The sequence below is a fragment of the Rhineura floridana genome, chromosome 3 (genome assembly GCF_030035675.1).
Source record: "Rhineura floridana isolate rRhiFlo1 chromosome 3, rRhiFlo1.hap2, whole genome shotgun sequence".
NCBI classification, from domain to species: Eukaryota; Metazoa; Chordata; class Lepidosauria; order Squamata; family Rhineuridae; genus Rhineura; species Rhineura floridana.
This window is the reverse complement of record NC_084482.1, coordinates 216,801,702-216,822,585: the sequence shown is the minus strand read 5'-3', so window position 1 is coordinate 216,822,585 and position 20,884 is coordinate 216,801,702. Positions and strand designations below refer to the sequence as shown.

The 20,884-nt window shown below is 45.3% G+C and overlaps 1 protein-coding gene across 1 annotated transcript; it reads right to left on the bottom strand.

Annotated features, from left to right (window-relative positions):
- Positions 1–3,239: 3,239 nt before the first annotated feature.
- On the bottom strand, positions 3,240–20,236 carry LOC133378965 (vomeronasal type-2 receptor 26-like). Its single transcript, XM_061613577.1, has 5 exons — positions 20,082–20,236; positions 12,871–13,162; positions 6,250–6,477; positions 4,618–4,744; positions 3,240–4,150 (listed from the first exon to the last, which is right to left on the bottom strand). Exons 1-5 carry the CDS (start codon positions 20,234–20,236, stop codon positions 3,240–3,242), a joined length of 1,713 nt encoding a protein of 570 aa, XP_061469561.1.
- Between the last annotated feature and the right edge of the window lie 648 nt (positions 20,237–20,884).

Genomic DNA, 20,884 nt, shown 5'->3' with positions numbered 1-20,884 from the left:
TGCTTAAACAAACAGAGCAAATTCCTTCACACTAACTTCAAAGATTGATAAAGGAACAGATTAGGTTCCTTAAGTCTCGTGAAAAACAAAGGCAGCAAGCAGAGATGTTTTAAACAGCAATAGCCAAGGGGGAACAATTCTCTTATAACATTTCCACAGAAAACCTTTATACAGACACTTCAAGAAACCTTCACACATTCACACATGAGTACTCAATTCATAAACATACATTTAAATGAAATCATCCTGACACCACTCTCATTTCCCAGGAAAATGCTACAAACTACGCACATAGGAGCCTCACAACTGACTCCTTTCCATCCACCTCTTGTGCTCAACCACCTTCATTTTAAATCTTCCTCATGCCCCAGAATTTCCCTTTCATGACTTTTGCATGCACAACATTTATCATTGCTTTTATCTAGGTTCCCCCCTCAGGTCATTTCAAAGCTCACATAGTTTTCTTAGTTACAAAATTTAACTAAAACCCATTTCAACATGGCGCCTGCTCTCAGTTTTTGGGTTTTTCACCTGTTTCCTCAAGAAAAATCTGACTCTTCTTGTGTTCAACACTCAGAGTCATTGAGAGTTTCCACATTCCCCAGGATCCCCTGAGCTTTTCAGCAGGCCGCCCCCCTGGATGAGCATTGGTTCGTCTGAGTCTTTATGGGAGCCCTCGATTACTACTTACATAGTGCTTGCTCTCCGTCTGCCCGGCCCTAGGGACAGGTCAAAACGACCTGGAGCGCTCTTACCCTAGTTCTCCGGCGCGGCCCAAGCACTCGTAAGGTTTACCAGAGGGCTCCTGGCTGCAAAGCTCGCCAGAACTGTTACACTAGAATTAAGGTTCGTGCCACTGGATGAAGGCCCCAATAATCATTCAACGGGAGACTCATAAAAAATACAAACCAAGGCGTTTATTGTCACTTGCAAGTGGAGATCTCACAGAAGCTCATGCCAGTCTGTGAGATCTGGAGTATCCATAATTCTTACAGGCAATTATACCCTATCTTCTAAGTATTTGGCAGACCACACAAATTCCGAAGGTGGGGGTTAGTCATGCTCTGTGCTTTTACACTGTGCACAAGGCTACCAGATAAGCAAACTGTGTCCTCTGAATCATTCATTGTATTATCCTCAGTTTTGCTGACTTCTAGCAAATGGTCAATGACCTAATGTTGCCAACTTACCAGAGGTCATTGTCATCATTCTACATGTATTGTCAGCATTTCTATAGGTACAGGAAAGCTTTTAATTCAAACTTCAGTGTAACACCATCAATTCAAGTACTTGTTTTACCATCTTGATTTTCCTATTCAATTTTCTTTAAACAAACCCCTAATTTGGGGACAATTTAATCTTTACAAATCACATGTGATATATTAGACTTAGGGGGGAATGGCCTATTTACATATTAATTCAATGTGATCAGACTGTCCTCACCCCCAAATGGTTCAAAAGCCCCTCTGATCAGTTCCATGATCAACAGTTGAAGGGCACAAACAATCAGGGTATCTAGAAATGTTCACCTCTTTGTCAAGACAGAAACATGCCTGCACTGTGTCTATGTGAGGGTAGCTGAAGTCACCTATTACTACAGCATTCCTCTTTTGGATGCCTCCTTGATCTCATTCTCCATCTCAAGATCTCCTTGAGCATTTTGGTCAGGGAAGGATAGCATGTCTCCAGAACTCTTAGAGCCTAGTATCACCAACTCACATCTATTCTGTGATGGAGCCTCCCTATGGAGGAATTCAAGCTCATCATACGACATTTTAGAGACAAAAGAGGAAATGTGTTTGAGAAGTGCGTGAGCAGAAAAATTGCATTTTGCATGAAAGCACAAGGACGCGGATAAAAAACAGACTAATGGAACTTGCCACATAGGAATGTAAGAGTTTTAATGCAGCTGTGCAAAGATCCTCCGTGGTGCAGAGTGGTAAGCGGCAGTAATGCAGCCAAAGCTCTGCTCATGGGCGGAATTCGATTCCAATGGTAGGAGGAAGTCGAATCTCCGGTAAAAGGGGCCGAGGTCCACTCAGCCTTCCATCCATCCTTGGTCAGTAAAATGAGTACCCGGCATATGCTGGGGGTAAAGAAAGGCCGGGGAAGGTACTGGCAATCCCACCCCATATATGTGGTCTGCCTAGTAAACATCGCAAGACGTCACCCAGAGAGTCAGAAACGACTCACACTACAAGTGCGGGGACACTTTTACCTTCATGCAAAGAAAGAGAAAATGGGGTGAGGGGAAAACCATTTGTGACATGTGGTCACTAATCCAAAGAACATGAAACATATGAGAATGAGCAAAGCACACTTTTTCAGAAACCAACTTTAGCATGTTCATCATGGGTTGAAGCTCAGTTCTGCTGCACAAATGCATGATGTCCCCCCCTTCTTTGAGAACTATGTGTGGGATATGTTATTTATTTATTTATCATTTGATTTATATCCCGCCTTTCCTCCCAGCAGGAGCCCAGGGCTCCAAACAAAAGGACAAAAAACACTTTAAACATCATAAAAACAGACTTTAAAATACATTAAAACAAAACATCTTTGAAAACATTCTTTAAAATGCTTTCAAGACTTTTTTTTAAAAAAGGTTAAAAACATTGGTTTAAATTAAAAAAAACATATTGAAAAGCAACACAGAAGCAGACTAGGATAAGATCTCAACTTAAAAAGGCTTATGGAAAGAGGAAGGTCTTCAATAGGCTCCCAAAAGATAACAGAGATGGCACCTGTCTAATATTTAAGGGGAGGGAATTCCACGGGGTAGGTGCCATCACACTAAGGTCCGTTTCCTTTGTTGTACAGAATGGACCTCCTGATAAGATGGTATCTGCAGGAGGCCCTCACCTGCAGAGCTCAGTGATCGACTGGATATAGAAGGGGTAAGACGGTCTTTCAGGTATCCTGGTCCCAAGCTGTATAAAGCTTTGTACAGCAAAACTAGAACCTTGAACTTGGCCTGGTAGCAAATATGAGTTATAAACACTGGGAATCTCGCTGTGATAAAATGATGCATATAAATCTTGAACACCGAAGGACCTGTAATCATTCCAGGGTCACTAGACATTCCATCATTCATGACTACTTTCTTTCATAACTGAGTGCAAAAAGAGATCTGGTACATTTGCAGCATCTAAGGAGCTACATTCCAAAGAAAAGCACAAAGGTTTCATTACAGCTCTGCTGGACATTAGTAGTCAAAATATAAGAATATAGTTTAAGAATCAGACACTATCTTTTGTTTTTGTTGTTAAATGCTCCTTCATATTCAGGTCAGGTCTGAGTACAATAATATAGCATTTGGGGAGGAAGATGCAGCCCAGAAGGCCAGCGCTGGAGGCCAAGACAGAGAAGACCTGCACGGCTACCATGTATTTCCCCTTTGTGCTCAGGTAGGTGGGCACAAAGGAGATCCAAACACTGCAGAAGACCAGCATGCTGAAGGTGATCAGCTTGGCTTCATTGAAGGCCCCAGGCAGTTTCCTGGCTAGGAAAGCCACCGTGAAGCAAATAGCAGCCAGGAAGCCCATGTAGCCAAGGGCACCATAAAACATGGCAACCGACCCTTCATTGCATTGCAGGATGATGTGTCCAGGCTGGGAGTGCATGTCAGAGTCTGGGAATGGTGGAGAGACACCCAGCCAGATGGTGCAGATGACAACTTGGACACTGGAACAGGAAATGACAATGGAGTTGGACAAACCCTTCCCCAGCCATTTTCTCATTCTGTTCCCTGGCTTTGTGGCCAGGAAGGCCAGCACCACAGTGATGGTTTTGGCCAAGACAGAAGACACAGCGACTGTGAAGATGATGCTGAAGGCCATCTGTCGGAGAAGACAAGTCACTTTCCTGGGCCGGCCGATGAACAGAAAGGGAGACAAAAAGCAAAGCAAGAGAGAGACGAGGAGGATGAATGATAGGTCCCGGTTGTTGGCTTTGACTATCGGGGTTTCTTTGTATTTAGCAAAGATTCCTAACACAAAGCCTGTGGTAAAGGACAATAAGAAGGCAAAGGAAGCTAGAATGATCCCTAAATATTCTTCATGGGACAGGTAGGTGACATTCTTGGGGATACATTGGTCTCGGTCTTTGTTGGGATGTTGATCCTCTGGACATATGGTGCAATGCTCTGCATCTGAGAAGGAAAATGACTTCAGTATCATTCACAACACCCTTTCACGCATATTTGTTTGTGTCCTAATATGAGGATGAGTGAGCAGGAGCAAACCTCTGATATCTATGGAACCTGCAGGAGAAGCTCTCCCGCAGACCACAGTGACCTACTACTGGCTCTATAAGAGACATGGCAGTTTCTGATGGCACTGGAATGACATCACTCCTGTTTGCTGAACCTCCCAGGGGAGCCTAGTCACCAACGACCTCATTTTAGGTAGCGGGGCAATGGCAGAGAGGCTTCGGTTATGAATGTTCCAGGAAGCCTCAAATATTTGTCCCATCCCCTTGGGGGCAGTTGCACTTATGTCCTGCTTGCAGACTTTCCATAGTGGCGTCTGGTTGACCACTGTGGGAACAAATGCCAGACTAGGTAGACCTTTGCCCATATCCAGCAGCCAGGCTGTTCTTTCCTCTGGAGTCACCCACCTTCCTGAGTGGAGATGGTCCCTTCCGCACACGGAGCACAAGCATAGCAGCAAACCGGCTGGCCTTCCTGAATCTCCTTGGCATATCCAGGGCGACAGCTTTCAGTGCACCTGGAACGAGGCACAGTCTGAAAACAAAGATAAGGGGCATCGAGAGCAATGTATTAGGAGTGTTTGTGTCCAGGAAATACATGCCTAGAGTTTGGAAAGGAACCAACAGGATCTCTAGTCCCAATGACCCCAAGTGACCTCAGGCCTTTTTTTTTTCAGGGAATCATTTTTTGTGCAGAACAACATGGCAGAGAATCCTCTTTGTTTCAACATTTCAATCCCACCTTTCTAGAGAGAAGTCAGAGTACAAACTTAAAAGCAGAACAGCAAAAGAGACTAAATTTCAGTCTTAGGGTAACAGCAATAAACACGACAGCAGTAAACACACTGATGATCAATATAAATAAAATATTTCACCTGAAGACCCTGACTAATAGAAAAGTACCTTAAGTTTTGTTTTAATCAAATTCAGGTTTTAAAGCTGTAAATCAGAAGCTGGGGACCTGTTGCCTTCCAAATGTTATTGGACTATGTGGAACAGTCATCTTGTTTTCCAGATAAAATTTTATTTTTAACATGTATAATGGGATCTACACATGGTTGAATGTAAAGGGTTAATTACCTGTAGACTGCCATGCCTTTCTGCTGGGAGCTGCGGAGATACAGAATATCAGCAGTATATAGATTCAAAACTGAATGTATTGGCTAGTGGGGCCTTCAACCAGGCTTTCTGGCTGAAAGAAGGGGGGGGGACAACTACAAAGAGAGTTTGGCCCTCTAAATGAACCAGGAAGACTCAGAGGTTGTAGTCAGTCTCAGGTTTGGAAAGCCTGAGAAAGGCAAGAGCTGGAATCACTGGCTAGAGCTGTGAAAGTTTGTGGGGAAAAGTTGGTGACTTGAGAGGCAGCCTTGAGAAGAGTTCTACAGCCAAGGGTTAGCAGGTTTGCTGAGAACCTGAGGTGACAGGTTGCTGGACCAGGATGAGGACTGCAGCAGTAGTCATGAGAGAAGCCTGAGGAACTTCAGAGGAGAATGGCTGTGGATCTGACTGATAACTGCAAATATAGGCCTCAGTGCAGAGTTGATGACTGTTAACTGGGGACTAGTATCGGGAAACTGGCTTTAGGTTTGAATCAGGAGAGGAATTGAAGCTCTCAGAAGTCCCCCTCCTCTCTTTGGCCCTCTCTGCCTGGGTGGATGGTGGATTGGGTTCAAATGGAGAGGGCAAGCAAAGAAGCAGTGTCAAAATGAGTGAGGAAGAAGGTAGCTCATCCTGAGAGGAACCCACAAAGGGTTAGGGTTAGTGGGCGCCCAAACTTGGGGCCAGTATTGATGGACAAATTATCAGAGCTTAACTGATGTCACAGCAAGAGAATGCCATGACACATTTCCTATTTTCCATAGCGCAGAAGGGCTGCAGTTTAGTGGTTGAGCACACAGGAGGTCCCAGGGGCAGCCCTGGCATCTCCAGGTAGGGCTGGGAGTGTCCCCTGCATGAAAGCCCAGAGAGCCACCATCAGTTGCTGAAGATAATACTGAACTTGGTGGACCAGTAATATTAGGCACCTTCCTATGTTCCTACCGTGTTAAACATCCCAGGCCACACAATGGCTTCCGGGCTAATGGTGAACTTTATGCTGGAGGATGTCCGTCCCTCAACGCTCCCAACTTTCACAATGCCATTGGATTGATTAGGAAATAGGACCCAGTTCATGATATCAAAGTTGTCTATCAGCTCCCCTTTCTCGTCAAAACCCAGTCCGCCCATGGAAGAATTTGAAAAGCGGATTTCTCTTAAGAACGTGTGAAACTAGAGTGACAGAGAGAACGCCAGCATTTAGAAAACATGATCTGAGGGTTGCATTAAACTTCTGTCCTTTTGCACTCACAGACACTGAGGGTACAATGTAAAAAAGGTGTGGAGCACCTCAGGCCCAGAGTCCAAAGGAGCATGCAACTCACATGTGGAGATGGTTTGTTTCTTTGTTTGTTTCTTTGATTTATATCTCGCCCTTCCTCCCAGATGGAGCCCAGGGCAGCAAACAAAAGCACTAAAAACCAGAGCTTGGAAAAGTTACTTTTTTGAACTACAACTCCCATCAGACCAATCCAGTGGCCATGCTGGCTGGGGCTGATGGGAGTTGTAGTTCAAAAAAGTGACTTTTCCAAGCTCTGCTAAAAACACTTTAAAACATTAAAACAAAACATCTTTAAAAACATTTTTAAAAAAGTTTTCAAGTCATATCTGGGGGGGAAGGTTAAAAACATATTTTTTAAAAAGAGGTTTAAAAAATATTAAAAGCAATTTGAACACAGACGCAGACTGGGATAAGGTCTCAACTTAAAAGGCTTGTTGAAAGAGGAAGGTCTTCAACAGGCGCCAAAAAGATAACAGAGATGGCGCCTCTCTAATATTTAAGGGAAGGGAATTCCACAGGGTAGGTGCCGCCACACTAAAGGTCGGTTTCCTCTATGGACCCCCTAATAAGATGGTATCTGCAGAGCGCAGTGATCGACTGGGTATATAAGGAGTAAGATGGTCTTTCAGGTATTCTGGTCCCAAGCTGTGTAAGGCTTTGTACACCAAGACTAGCATCTTGAACTTGGCCAGGTTGATTAGAGACTTTGAGACCAGGCAAAATTAACATAGGGGACGGATTAGTTATCTCTGGCCTCCAGGTCAATCATGGCCCTTCAAGGTGTCCCATATGGCCCCGAGGCCATTTTCACCCCTAGTGACATCAGCAGTTGGGCAAGAGGAGAGGGTTTAGCAACTGGTATGCACATGTTACATCGAAGAGGCTTTTGCAAAGGCTTTAAGAGAGTGTCTGCACTCCCGTTTGCTCAAATGTGAGAGCGGGGGGTGTCTTAAAGCCTTTCCCATGTCTCCCTGCATGCTCCTTTCAATTCTCCATGACAGAGGACTTGAAGGGGGAAGGGGAAGAGATTTGGAAGAGGTTTTTCCAAGTCTCCCTCCTCTTCAAGTCTGTCATCATGAAGACTTAAGGGAAGCACAAGGAATTGGAAATCTGCATGGGCGCTCACACACACACACACACACATCTCTGAATCCAAATGTAAATGTGGAGGGACACTGAGAGCAGTGAAACTGAGCTCCTTGGGAATTTCTTCCGTAGTCTATGCAGCATGCTGGCACGGAGGTACATTAGACCCATACCTGCCCTGGCACGTGGACTTGATTTCACATTCAGATGAGGATGTGACATCTTTGACATGTGAACCAATCTTTCCCGCATTTGCTGGGAGGTGGATTGGTGTCTCGGTCAATTAGAAGGTTTGCTGCCACCTTGTGCCACGTTAGAGAATGTGAACTCTTTGACATGTAATCTTTGCCACGCTTGCGATGGATGGATGGACAGATGGATGGATGGATGGATGGATGGATGGATGGATGGATGGATGGATGGAAAGTTAAGCTACCATCTTTTGCCAAGTTGGAGAATAGATTGAACATGAACAAATCTATTGATCATGAATTAATATGGGACTTTCCAACCCACACACAGGAACCACACCACACACAGGAATAGCAGGCAGATGGAACAAGCGTCATCACTAGCAGTTCAGTCTACATGAGATTAAACCACTTTTTTAAAAAGGCAAAATCCAGTGTCAAAATAGGTTTGGCAAATGGACAGCTCCCAGAGCAGTTTCCACTGCCCCACTGACACGCAGCCACCAGCCATCACAGTACCACAGTGGACCCTCATGGTATCTATGACTGCAGGTGAGCTAGGAGGAAGAAAGGGACGGAAGGAGCCACTGAGATTTCCCCTGCCTAAAGGAACACATGTGATGATGTGACTAGAACCAGGATTAGGACTGAATCTGGATGTAGGATAAGGATATTCAAGAGTATTATTACGAGTATTATTACAGATTTATAAATTCCTTCTCAACTAACAGTTATTCTTGAAGATAAAATGAGATAAAATACAATCAATACTGGCTCTAGAAAGAATTTCAGATGGCAGTGGTGTTGCAAAAGACCAAAAAGGAAATACCTGCCATGGCTGCAGACTTTGAAGTCCCAACCCACCTTCTTCACTTGCCATCAAAATCCGTTTTGATCTGGATGAATATGCAGCACTTAAAGCCTGAGCCACGAGGTGGACACTCTTGTAAGTGCTGTAGCTGTCTTGAGACCAGGCTCTCTCAAGCTCCTCTTGGGGCAAAGTCTCCAGCTTCTCCTTCTCTGTGCATCTTGTCCAGCCTTCCTCAGGCATCACATCTTTTGAACATGAACATTTGAATGCTGTCATCCAGAACTGCAGAGAAGCAGATGAGTAATAGTTGTCATGTTTTGTCCTTCGGGGAGTCTTCATTACAAAGGACAAAGAACCATGGATATCCAGAAAGTCCTCAGTACTATAAAACAAGGCAGTGTGGATGCCCTGAAAAAATGTTGTGATCCAGACTTTTGCCCCAGTTTGTACCTTTCCAAGCATTTCTTGTATCGTGTGGATTGGACCAAAGTGGTCTTCAGAGTCCCCATAGTAAACAAATGCATTGGCTTTTCTCCACATGGCAGGTGGTTCACTCTGTAAAGACATTTGGTATAGAGCCCCTGGTTCTATTCTTTCTGAGAAAGCAACACAAATCCCAGTGCTAATCATTGGAGGTGAAATGGCACTCATGAACCTCTCTCCGTTGTCATTGTCTGGAGCAAAGAGCCCAACCCACGTCCATCCAAAATGCAGGAGCAACGTGATAATCCCCAAGTACTGGGATTCTTCCTTTGGGATCATCCGGTAGACAAAAGGAAACTGGGTTTGATCACTAAAAATATGCGTATCAAAACCAAAACTGACCTAGTGAGGAAAGGAAGAGATTGGTTGTGACTGCCTGTCTATGTTTTGTGTTTTGAAAAATAGATTTCTATGACCTCTGTTGATGTCATAGTGTAAGTGTCCAAGTCTGAAAACTTGTTCTGTTACTGTGTTGAACAGGCCTATGTGGTAGCAGCTGTTTAGAGACCAGCTCTGAAAGTGGGAAGAAGGAGAGAGAGGACATTGTTTTAAGTATAGATGGGGCATGAATCTGGTAAAATCATTATGACTGTCCTGGGAAATTCATTCTGATTAATCTGGAGTTTCTAGTCAGTGAAGTAAGGGCAAAAAAGTTAACAATCAGCTGGGAGAAATAACTGTCATTTGGGAAAGTACTCTTGCGTGAAACAGATTATCTTGACCCATTCCAATCTGGCATCTGGCCTGATTATGGGACTGAATGGGCCTCGGTCACCCTGATGGATGACCTTTATCGGGAGAAGGACAGGGGGAGTGCGAGCCTGTTACTCTTATTTGATCTCTCAGTGGTTTTTGATAGCATTGACCATTGTATCCTTCTGGGCCGACTTGGTGAGATGGGTATCAGAGGCACTGTTTTACGGTGGTGCCAATCCCACCTGCAGGGTCATTTTCAGAGAATAGCATTGGGTGGATGTCTTTCAATCCCCTGGCAGTTGTGCTGTGGGGTGCCGCAGGGTGCCATCTTGTCCCCCATGTTGTTTAACATCTGTATTAATCCTTTGTGAGCTGTCATCAGGAGATTTGGGGTGAGGTGTCACCAATACACTGATGATACCCAGCTCTATTTCTCTAACATCTGAATCAGGAGAGGCCGTGCAAGCCCTAGACCGCTTCCTGGACTCGGTGGTGGTCTGAATGAGGGCCAATAAACTGAGTCTGAATCCTAGCAAGAAGGAGGTATTGTGGGTTGGTGGTCCTGAGTTCAGATAATAGGTCAGTTGAGTGCTTTGAATGGGGTCATACTCCCTTTGAAAGAAAGGCTCCTAGTCTCAGGGTGTTCCTGGATCCATCTTTGTCACTAGAGGCCCAGGTGACCTCAATGGCTAGGAGTGCCTTTTACCAGCTTTGGCTGGCAAGATAGCTGCAGCCATTTCTGGACTGGGATAGCCTGATCACTGTTGTCCACGCACTAGTAACCTCCAGGCTGGATTACTGTAATGTGCTCTATGTGGGTCTGCCCTTGAGATTGGTCTGGAAGCTGCAGCTGGTGCAAAATGTGGGGGTGCAACTGCTCACTGGGGCAGAGTATCACCCTGCTGCTGAAAGTTTTACACTGGCTGCCTATTAGCTATGAGGCCAAGTTCTAGGTTTTGGTTTTGGTGTAGAAAGCCCTATGCAGCTTGGGACCAGAATACCTGAAAGGTCATCTTACCCCTTATATACCCAGTTGATCACTGTACTCTGCAGGTGAGGGCCCCCTACAGATACCATCTTATCAGGAGGTCCATTCAGCACAGCATAGGAAGAGAACCTTTAGTGCAGTGGCATGTACCCCTTGGAATTACCTCCCCTTAAATATTAGTCAGGCACCATCTCTGTTATCTTTTCAGAGCCTACTGAAGACCTTCCTTCTTCAACAAGCCTTTTAAGTACCGATCTTATCCCAGTCTGTGTCTGTGTTGGAATTGCTTTTTAAGATCTTTTTAAAGCTTTTTTAAATAGATGTTTTTAAAGCTGTTTTAATTTTGTTTTAAGTTGATGAGGGAGATGTGAGGCAAAGGCTAGAATAAACTGGGGGGAAGTGGACAGCCAAGACCTGAATATTAAGCCATTCATTCCCAGTGTCTTAATTTGTAGTGAATGTCAGAAAAAAGGAGCCACTGATTGAGTAGTTCTGAAAGGCTGCTGTGTATAAAGGCCTTACTAAAAGAAGGCTGCACATTTTTAAAATCAACTGGACTGCCCAAGCAGTCAGAAGTTCAACTGGAGAAGCTTTGAGGCCCAAAGCAGATTGTCTCCAGGACCTGGACTGGATTGGGAGGTGGCCAGTTAAGGAGAGGCTGGAGTTAGCAATAGAGTCCTTAGGAACTGTCATCAAGGCACATGTAAGATTTGCTTTGGAGTCCTCAGTATCTCCTTATGTACAAGATAGTCAATAGTTTATCCTGTCTCCAGTGCTGGTGTCCATCTCACACGTAATCCTATTCTACGAAGCTACTAGGAGGCTTTAAAGGCATTTTAAGGGAATTTGTGGCAACGGAAAAGGGTCACATTGAGGAACTCTGAATTATTGTGGCAGGGAGTTCCATAGACCCTGATGTATAAAAATTAGAGAAGCACAAATATCTAAACCTGTGTTTATAAAAGATGAGTCTGAGGAAAAGACTGGGCCAGCCCTGCCATGAGGCAAGGTGAGACCTCAGGAGGCTTTGAGGGGAGCAGCAGATTGAGCCCTTGCACCCCCCACTGCTGATGTCTGATGGTGCTGAAGAGGGTGCCAAACCTAGAGCTGCACCTGGAAGGAGGAGAGAGAGGTAGAAAGACAGTGGTGGTAGCCCACACACCTCCCTCATGGGCCTGGCAGACTCTCACTGGAGAGCCTGCGCAAGAGGGGAAGGGAAGGCAAAAGCTCCAGTCCCCTGAGCTCATTCCCATTATCTGTTAACTGCAAAGTCTTCCTTTCCCTGCTTCTCTCTCATTCCCTACTCTCGTCTGCCCTGTTTCTGGGGTCCTAAAGAGCCATTTCTATAGAAAGCTATAGGGCGGTTTAAAAATCTAATAAAATAAATAAATAAAATAAAAATAAAATTTCCTTTTCCCTCATTTCCTTCCTCCCTTTGAGTGTTGCACATTGGGAGAACATCTGGTTGTGGTAAGGTTCCATTTACAGGGATCTGGAGAACATCTTACATTGCTCTTAGATGGACCAGATTGCTCCATAATGACTTGATCCACAGAATATCTCATCCTAAGGATATCACTTTACTTGTGGGCATTGTTCTTGTTGCCAAGGGAGCTTATAGCTAAAGAATTCATAAAACTTGTTGATAACAATAAATATGTTTTCAGTTCATTTACTAACTGTAATTCAGAACATGCATATATAACATCATGTGCTATGCCCTAAACTGTATGTGCGGCAGACCTCTTGAGCCCTGAGACTATGACTATGCATTTCATTCACCACCACCATTCCCTAGATGCTTTAAGATTTTTTGCACAAGAGCATATATAATGAGTTCCTTTTACAAGCAATTATTTTAACTGACTTAATGTTAAAAAGATTGCCAGGATATCATTGAGTTTCCTCCTTAATCTTTTGGACCTATTTCTCGAGAAGTTGTTTGATATGTTACATTCCTTGATCTATTGTCTGTTATCAGAATAATAAGATTATGTGCAGTTTGACTCCTCTCCCCTCCTATTCCTACCTGTGGGATTTTGTAAAGGCCAGACATGATTGAAATCTGGTTGGAAATTTCAGAATTAGTTCCTTCAAGGACAGCCGACAGGTTATTCCATCTTCCACAACGGTAGTTTGGAATGTTGTTTTCTCCACCAGCAAAGAAGTCTAGCATGGCATCGGAGGTCATCCTTGCATTGAAATAGGTCTCATAGATGTTGTAACCGAGGGTAATGTTGGGCAGGATCCTGGGATCCTGGTTGATCTCCTGGATGGCAAACAAGAAGGACAGGATCTGCCAGTAGTGCTTCGAACTCCACCTGCAAACAAAGAAACAAACAAACAGGGGTGTCCGGCTGCCTTTCTCCATTTAATAAAAACAATGTGTCACATTTTTAAGGACCATTCCTGGGCAGCATCAATCAGAAGAGCTGATATCCATGATATCTTTATGTTTCTATGGGGTAGGGTGGGAAGAGACCAACCTTTGTTGCAAGATAAATATGTGTGTCACTTCAGAACAAAAATTGGGAGATGTATGCTCCATTTCTATTTCCAATGCTATTTTAAATTAGTCATTTTTAATTATGTCTACAATTTTTAATTATATTTGTCTATATTTATCATTTATGTATTATATGCTTTTAACTTTGGTAGGTTTTTAATTATTATTATTTCTGGAAAGGAGAAGCACACAATCTTTAAAGAACATTGTATTGAAAGGTTTGTGGAATATTGGCAAATAGCTGCCAAGGTTGCAGCAGCTTTGGTGGTCCTGGCAGCTTGAAAAAACGTGTGGAGCCCCTGGGCTGCTCCTGAGCACTCAGCCTCTTACACTGGAAGCAGAATAATTTAGGCTGTGATTCTAACCCCACTTACCTGAGAGTGTTGGGGGTAAAACTATGGCACCTTCCAAGTGTGAAAACTGTGTTTCATGATAATGAAAATGCCTAAACATTGGATAACTTTAGAGGAAGATACTTTGGGTTGATGTCGGGAGGATGAGCTGGGCTCCTGGGGAGTTGTCAGAAGAGGATTCAAATGGCTGGCAGAGGGAGGAGGGAGGAACTTACCCTCTGTGGAGCGAAGCCGAAACAGAGGACATGCCAGAGATAGGGTCGCCTAGCAACGGGGAGCCTGAGAGCCTTGAAGTTTTAGAATCCCCCCCAGACATTCCCAGGCCCTCCCTTCTCCGCAGCTTAGAGCAAGAGGGAGGGCTGATCACAGCAGAAAGGCGGAGAGATGGTTTACCCTCAGCTCCTCCTTTATCACCCATAGGGGAATCGGACACTTCAGAAGAGGAGGAGGTGATGCCTCCCCCCTCACCACGCACACGCAGACGGTTGAAAAGACAGGAGAGAAGGGGGGGAAGGCGGGCAGTACCTGAGGGGGAGTTAAGGAGGAGTGAAAGGTTGCGCGCCCGTTTAGCCCCTTCTTAAAGAACAGGCGGGAAGCAGCCCCTTGCTCTGTCAACTTTCTCCCAATGTCGCAGGACCTGTATCCCTGTATTGCTTCATGAGAAAGCACAGTCTTTGTTGGACATTACTCTAATAAAACATGAATTAACTACAACCTCTGGTCTGGTTCCTGAGTCGCATCCTGGGCCTGACAGTTGAGGCCAATTGTGGGCACTGCCTTTTGGTCATATTGGAAATTTGAAGGGGTTTTTTTTCGGCTTTAAGAATGACAATCAAAGAAGTGGCAGAGACCCTGGATGTACCCCTGGAAGGGTTTTCCCCTCTGGATATGTTCCAGGGTTTTCCAAATTGACAGCTCCTCTGACTGACTGTTTAAGGGGAAAGAAGAAGTTTCAATGGACAGAGAATGCCACCCAGGCCTTTGAGGAGCTGAAGAGAAGGTTCGCTTCCGAGCCCATTCTGCACTTTGCTGACCCGACCCGCCCTTTCATCGTGGAAGCAGATGCTTCAGATTTTGCTATCGGGGGGGTCCTTCTGCAATTAGACCAAGAAGGAAAGGAACTGCACCCCTGTGCGTACTTCTTTCGGAAGTTAAAGCCTGCAGAGAAGAATTACACAGTTTGGGAGAAGGAGCTGCTGGCCATCAAAGACTCTTTTGAAAACTGGAGACAATACCTAGAGGGGGCCTCTCATCAGATCGAAGCGCGCTCCGACCACAAGAACCTGGAAAGCCTCCAAACTGCCAGAAAGCTGAACCAGAGACAAATAAGATGGTCCCAGTTCTTCACCAGGTTTAACTTCAAGATCACTTACCAAGCCCAAGCCAAAAACCAGAGAGCTGATGCCTTATCCAGACAGCCACAGTACAAAGAAAGTGAATCCGAGGACCAGCCTCAGTACATGATCCCGCCAGAGAAATTAATGTTGGGATCATGCCAGTCTTCGTGGGAAGAGGAACTCAAAAAGGCACAACAAGAAGATGCAGACGTACTAAAATATGGGCAGGAGACGGGACAAAGTCAAGACTCAGAAGTAACCTTTCACTGGAGGAATGGACTATTATGGTTCAACACAGCCAGATATGTGCCAGAAGGAGAATTAAGGCTCAGAATCCTACGCCAGTGCCATGATTCCATCACAGCGGGACACTTTGGGATTTACAAGACCATTCAGAACGTGGCCAAGGACTTCTGGTGGCCTAAAATGCGTAGGGATATTGAAAGCTATGTAAAGTCCTGTTCTGTCTGTCTGCGGACAAAAACACAAACAGGAAAACCAGCAGGACTGTTACAACCGCTACCTGTCCCACATGAACCCTGGAAGGATCTCTCCATGGATTTTATAACTGATCTACCCAAATCCCAAGGAATGACAGCCGTTTTAGTCGTGGTAGATCTACTCACCAAAATGGCGCATTTCCTCCCTTGTGCAGGGGCCTTAGAGGCTAAGGAAACGGCCAAGTTATTCATCAAAGAAGTCTACCGGCTGCATGGATTGCCAAACAGTGTAGTCTCAGACCGAGGAACTCAGTTCACAGCCAAATTTTGGAGAGCAATGTGGAAACAGTTGCAGACGGAATTAAAACTCTCCTCCGCCCATCACCCCCAGACAGATGGGCAAACGGAACGCTTGAACGCCGTTTTGGAAAGATATTTAAGAAGTTATGTGTCCTATCAACAGACTGACTGGGTATCATATTTGCATTTTGCAGAGTTCGCCTACAACAATTCTCTACACTCCAGCACTCAACAAACCCCATTCTTCGCGAATTATGGATTCCATCCTAAAGTCTTTCCAAGCAGCTCAGAAGGAATGCTGGTACCGGCAGCTGAGGACTTTCTAAAAGAATTGCAAGCGGCGCAACAAACACTGAAACAGCAGTTAAACGAAGCCAAAACAGAGTACAAGCGAGTTGCTGACCTGCACAGGAAGGAGGGCCCCCCCCCTTCAACCAGGAGACCAGGTATGGCTGTCCACCCGTTTCCTCCAGATGCCGGGCAAATGTAGAAAATTACAAGACAAAAGGGTGGGTCCTTTTGAAATAGAAACTCAAATTAATCCCGTGGCGTACCGGCTGAAGCTACCTGACACGTTTAAAATACATCCTGTGTTTCATCGATCCCTCTTGACGAAAGCTGCCCCTCCCAGTGAGCTGCGGCCGGAGGAGCCTCCTGGGTCCCCACTCCTGATAAATGAGCAGCTTGAGTTTGAAGTTGAGGAAATCTTGGATTCCAGGATCAGACGCCACAAGCTGCAGTATTTGATTCACTGGAAGGGCTATGGAGTGGCTGACAGATCATGGGAAAATGCAGATGATGTGCATGCTCCAGAGTTAGTAAAACTTTTCCATCAACGTTTTCCTCACCGCCCCAAGCCAGACAGGGGGAGGGGGGCACAGCTTGAGAAGGGGGATGGTGTCGGGAGGATGAGCTGGGCTCCTGGGCGGTTGTCAGAAGAGGATTCAAATGGCTGGCAGAGGGAGGAGGGAGGAACTTACCCTCTGTGGAGCGAAGCCGAAACAGAGGACATGCCAGAGATAGGGTCGCCTAGCAACGGGGAGCCTGAGAGCCTTGAAGTTTTAGAATCCCCCCCAGACATTCCCAGGCCCTCCCTTCTCCGCAGCTCAGAGCAAGAGGGAGGGCTGATCACAGCAGAAAGGCGGAGAGATGGTTTACCCTCAGCTCCTCCTTTATCACCCATAGGGGAATCGGACACTTCAGAAGAGGAGGAGGTGATGCCTCCCCCCTCACCACGCACACGCAGACGGTTGAAAAGACAGGAGAGAAGGGGGGGAAGGCGGGCAGTACCTGAGGGGGAGTTAAGGAGGAGCGAAAGGTTGCGCGCCCGTTTAGCCCCTTCTTAAAGAACAGGCGGGAAGCAGCCCCTTGCTCTGTCAACTTTCTCCCAATGTCGCAGGACCTGTATCCCTGTATTGCTTCATGAGAAAGGGCAGTCTTTGTTGGACATTACTCTAATAAAACACGAATTAACTACAACCTCTGGTCTGGTTCCTGAGTCGCATCCTGGGCCTGACAGTTGAGGCCAATTGTGGGCACTGTCTTTTGGTCGTATTTCAGTGTCATTACTAAACAAAGAGGAAAATCTACTTACTTCTAGCACATTTCAAGTCTGGAAGCACTGGCAACGCATGGTTGTAGCAACAGAGGGGCAAATGAGGGCATTGCCCCTCAAATGATAATTCTGCCCCCCAGTTGAAATTTTCATTCAGTCCCCAAATTTCTAGCATTGCAGTAACTTAAAACTTCAGGTGAGCTTTTAGAAATACAGTTTAGGCATCCAAAGAGAGGGGAGGGCGGACTTCCCGGAAGATTGCTCCGCCTGTGGCTGCCTCTCTCGAGGAAGCTTTTTTCAGTTTAAAATCAGTCAAAAGGGAACTTTGACTGGTGTAAATGTTCTCCCAGGCAAGGGTGAACCGAATAGATTATCCACAGAAACTTCGTTGGGCTGTCGGTGGCTGGAATTGATCAGGAATTCCCTGGGAAAGGAAGGCATACCTAGCAGCCGAGGATGGAGTTAGGACTTCCAGCAAGCTGGGCTGAAAAAAAGCGAGACGTTTTTTCTTTTAAACGATCCACAACGGGCGAGCTTTCTTCTGTCTAATCTCATCATTTGCCTTAAATTACTACAGTAAAAGGGATTTGTTTAAGAATCAGCAATTAAGATACCTGGGTGAGTTACACTTCTCTCTTTTATACAAGGAATTAAGGAAGAGGAAAGAAAATTTAAAAAGCTTATCTTATTTTTTATGGCAAAAAGCAGGCTTTATGTGAGAAAAGAAGCAGATGGACAAGCAATAGAATATGAAAAAGAAATTAAAGGAAGGAGCAAATTCTGGGGATTGGATTAGATATATCAAATGTGGAATTGGAAAAAGATTTGGACTTTATGGCAAAAATTGAAGGGAGGATGCAAGTCCTGGAGATTGGAACAGATTTATCAAGTGTGGAACTGGAAAAATATTTGGAGTTTGTGGATCCTGGAGATAAAGATTACTGTTTGGAATTCGGCGTTGTCCCTGGAGAAATTGATGAAGATATCAGAGATAAAGCTATCAATGTTTCGATGGAATTTCTGGACTGGAATGATTTGATGGAACTTGAAATAGAGAAAATTTATAGAATTAATTCCAGATATGTGACAATGGAAAAACTCTCAAGAGATGTGCTAGTGCATTTTGTAAAAAAAGAGGAACAGAGATATGACTTTACAACAATATTTCAGCAACACATTCAGAATTGGCAAGGAAATATTTGTGATGAAGGAAATTCCCATCAGACTCTTACTATATGACTATGACAGCAAGATTATTATGGGTGCAAGGATGGAAGTTGGAAGATGGAATTAACACTGATAATGGAAAAATGGCTATTGAAGTTATTGGTCCTAGTAGACTTGATGAGATGGATTAATTGACATGTTTATTTGGAGAAAGATCGATGGATATATTTCTCAAGGAGTGGGAGCCAGCCTCTCTTTGACTTTTTGTGGAAAGAATAAAGTGATGTTAATGAGATTTGATGATTAATTAAGATAACTACTGGAGGAAAGTGATTTTGTAATATATTAAGAGACAGGTTTGTTATATATCATAGACCTATAACTGATCTGAGACAAATCGGAAGTCAACATTTTATTTTATTGTTTAATTTGTTTTTGTTTGTTTGTTTTTTGTTTTGTTGGAAAATTTGAATAAAATTAATGATAAAAAAAAAGAGAGGGGAGGGCAAAGTTACCAAGGGAAAGCCAGCACAGCAAATATAAGAGTTAAAGATGTGAAAGAAGTGAGTACAAATCTTGATGGATGGAGGAGGGAGCTGACAAGGCTCAGGGTTTGCAATGGAAGAAGAAAAGGCAGGAAGGACAGTATCGTGATGCACTGCAGAACATCTCCCCCTCCCATGTAGTGCTCAGCCAGCCTCTGTGTTATTATTGCATCTGGCGGATGTGCCTAACCTTTTGGGCCTAGACATTGCAGCAATCTAATCTAATCCCGGGTAGAACATGAGGAGAAGCAGAAAGGCAAGTGAGCTGGCTCTCCAAGGCCCAGGAAGCCTAATGAGACACCAGCCCCCAGCACAGCTCCAACCACCACCACTCCAGAGTGGCCTTGGCTGTCAGCGCAGACATACCCTGAGGAAGGAGGGGGAGCCTCCTGAGGGGATCCATGGGAGTCACGGCCTGTGAATGGGCAGAGAGTCACATTCCTCACACACCCTTATTGGCTTTGGCCAGGCTCCGTGGCCTTGAGAGCACTGAGGAAGGCCTCTGCTTCCCTCTGGGACCCTGCATGTGGGAGGCATGTGAGGCACCTACGGGGGCATTGTGGGACTGCTGGTGGAAGGCACTCTGTCGTGGGTGACCATGGCCTGGCTGGCAGCCACAGCTGGCATGAGCCCTGCTGGCAAGTTGAGGAAAAATCCCGCCTGTACCAGCTAGTGGTGGCTGATGCTCCCACAGTGCTCTGCACCTGGAAAGGGGGTGCTGGGAAGGAGCGGCACTGCAGCTGGTTTGCCTCTCCCATGCCGGACCAGGCGCCCCATGCCTGAGAGCCCGAGGGGGGATCTCTGCACCAGGATGTAGCTATGGAAGTTCCATAGCCCCTCCCACTGGCAGTGCCTGCCCAACCCACAGAAGCCATGCCTAGGTGCCCATTGCCCACCTGACGATCCCCATGCTGGCACCACTTTAGGACCACCCCTCCAACTGGGCCTGCCCCCAGGCAGTGAGTTGCACGTGGCTACCATCACCTGGAGGGGCTTCCCTAAAACCGTGGGCACTCAAGATATGCTGAGGCAGGCACCTCGGCGTGTCTCTGGGATGTGGTGTTGGCTTCATAGTGATGGTTGTTCCTCCCTCTCCCATCTCCCGCAGGTCCCCCATGTTCCATGGCTTCCCAGAGATGGTGATGCTGCTGTGGCAGCTGCCACAGGAACCACTGCTGCTGGCTCTCCACATCCCTCCCGTGCCAGCTTCCACTGTGGGTAAAGACTACTACTTTTTTTGCTAAAGAAGACTGTTTCTTTATTCAGCTGGTGCACAGAAGGTGAGCTGTTTAATTCTCAATTCTGCTTCGCCAATTTTACTTGTCAAGGATTATCAATACTTCGGCACAGTCATTAACTAATATGGAGACAATAGTCAAGAAATCTGGGGAGGGCAGCTATGAGAGAACTAGAAAAGGTCCTCAAATGCCAAGGTGTATCACTACACACTAAAGTCAGATTCATTCAGACCATGGTATTCTGAAAAAAGCAGATAAGAGAAAAATCAACTCGTTTAAAATGTGGTGTTGGAGGAGAGCTTTGCGCACACCGCGGACTGTGAAAAAGACAAGTATTTTGCTGTTAGAACAGATTAAACCACAACTATCACTAGAAGCTAAAATGATGAAACTGAGGTTATCCTACTTTGGACACATCATGAGGAGGCATGATTCACTAGAAAAGACAATAATGTTGGGAAAAACAGAAGGGAGTAGAAAAAGAGGAAGGCCAAACAAGAGTTGGATTGATTCCATAAAGGAAGGCACAGACCTGAACGTACAAGACCTGAACAGGGTGGTCCATGACAGATGCACGTGGAGGTCGCTGATTCATAGGGTTG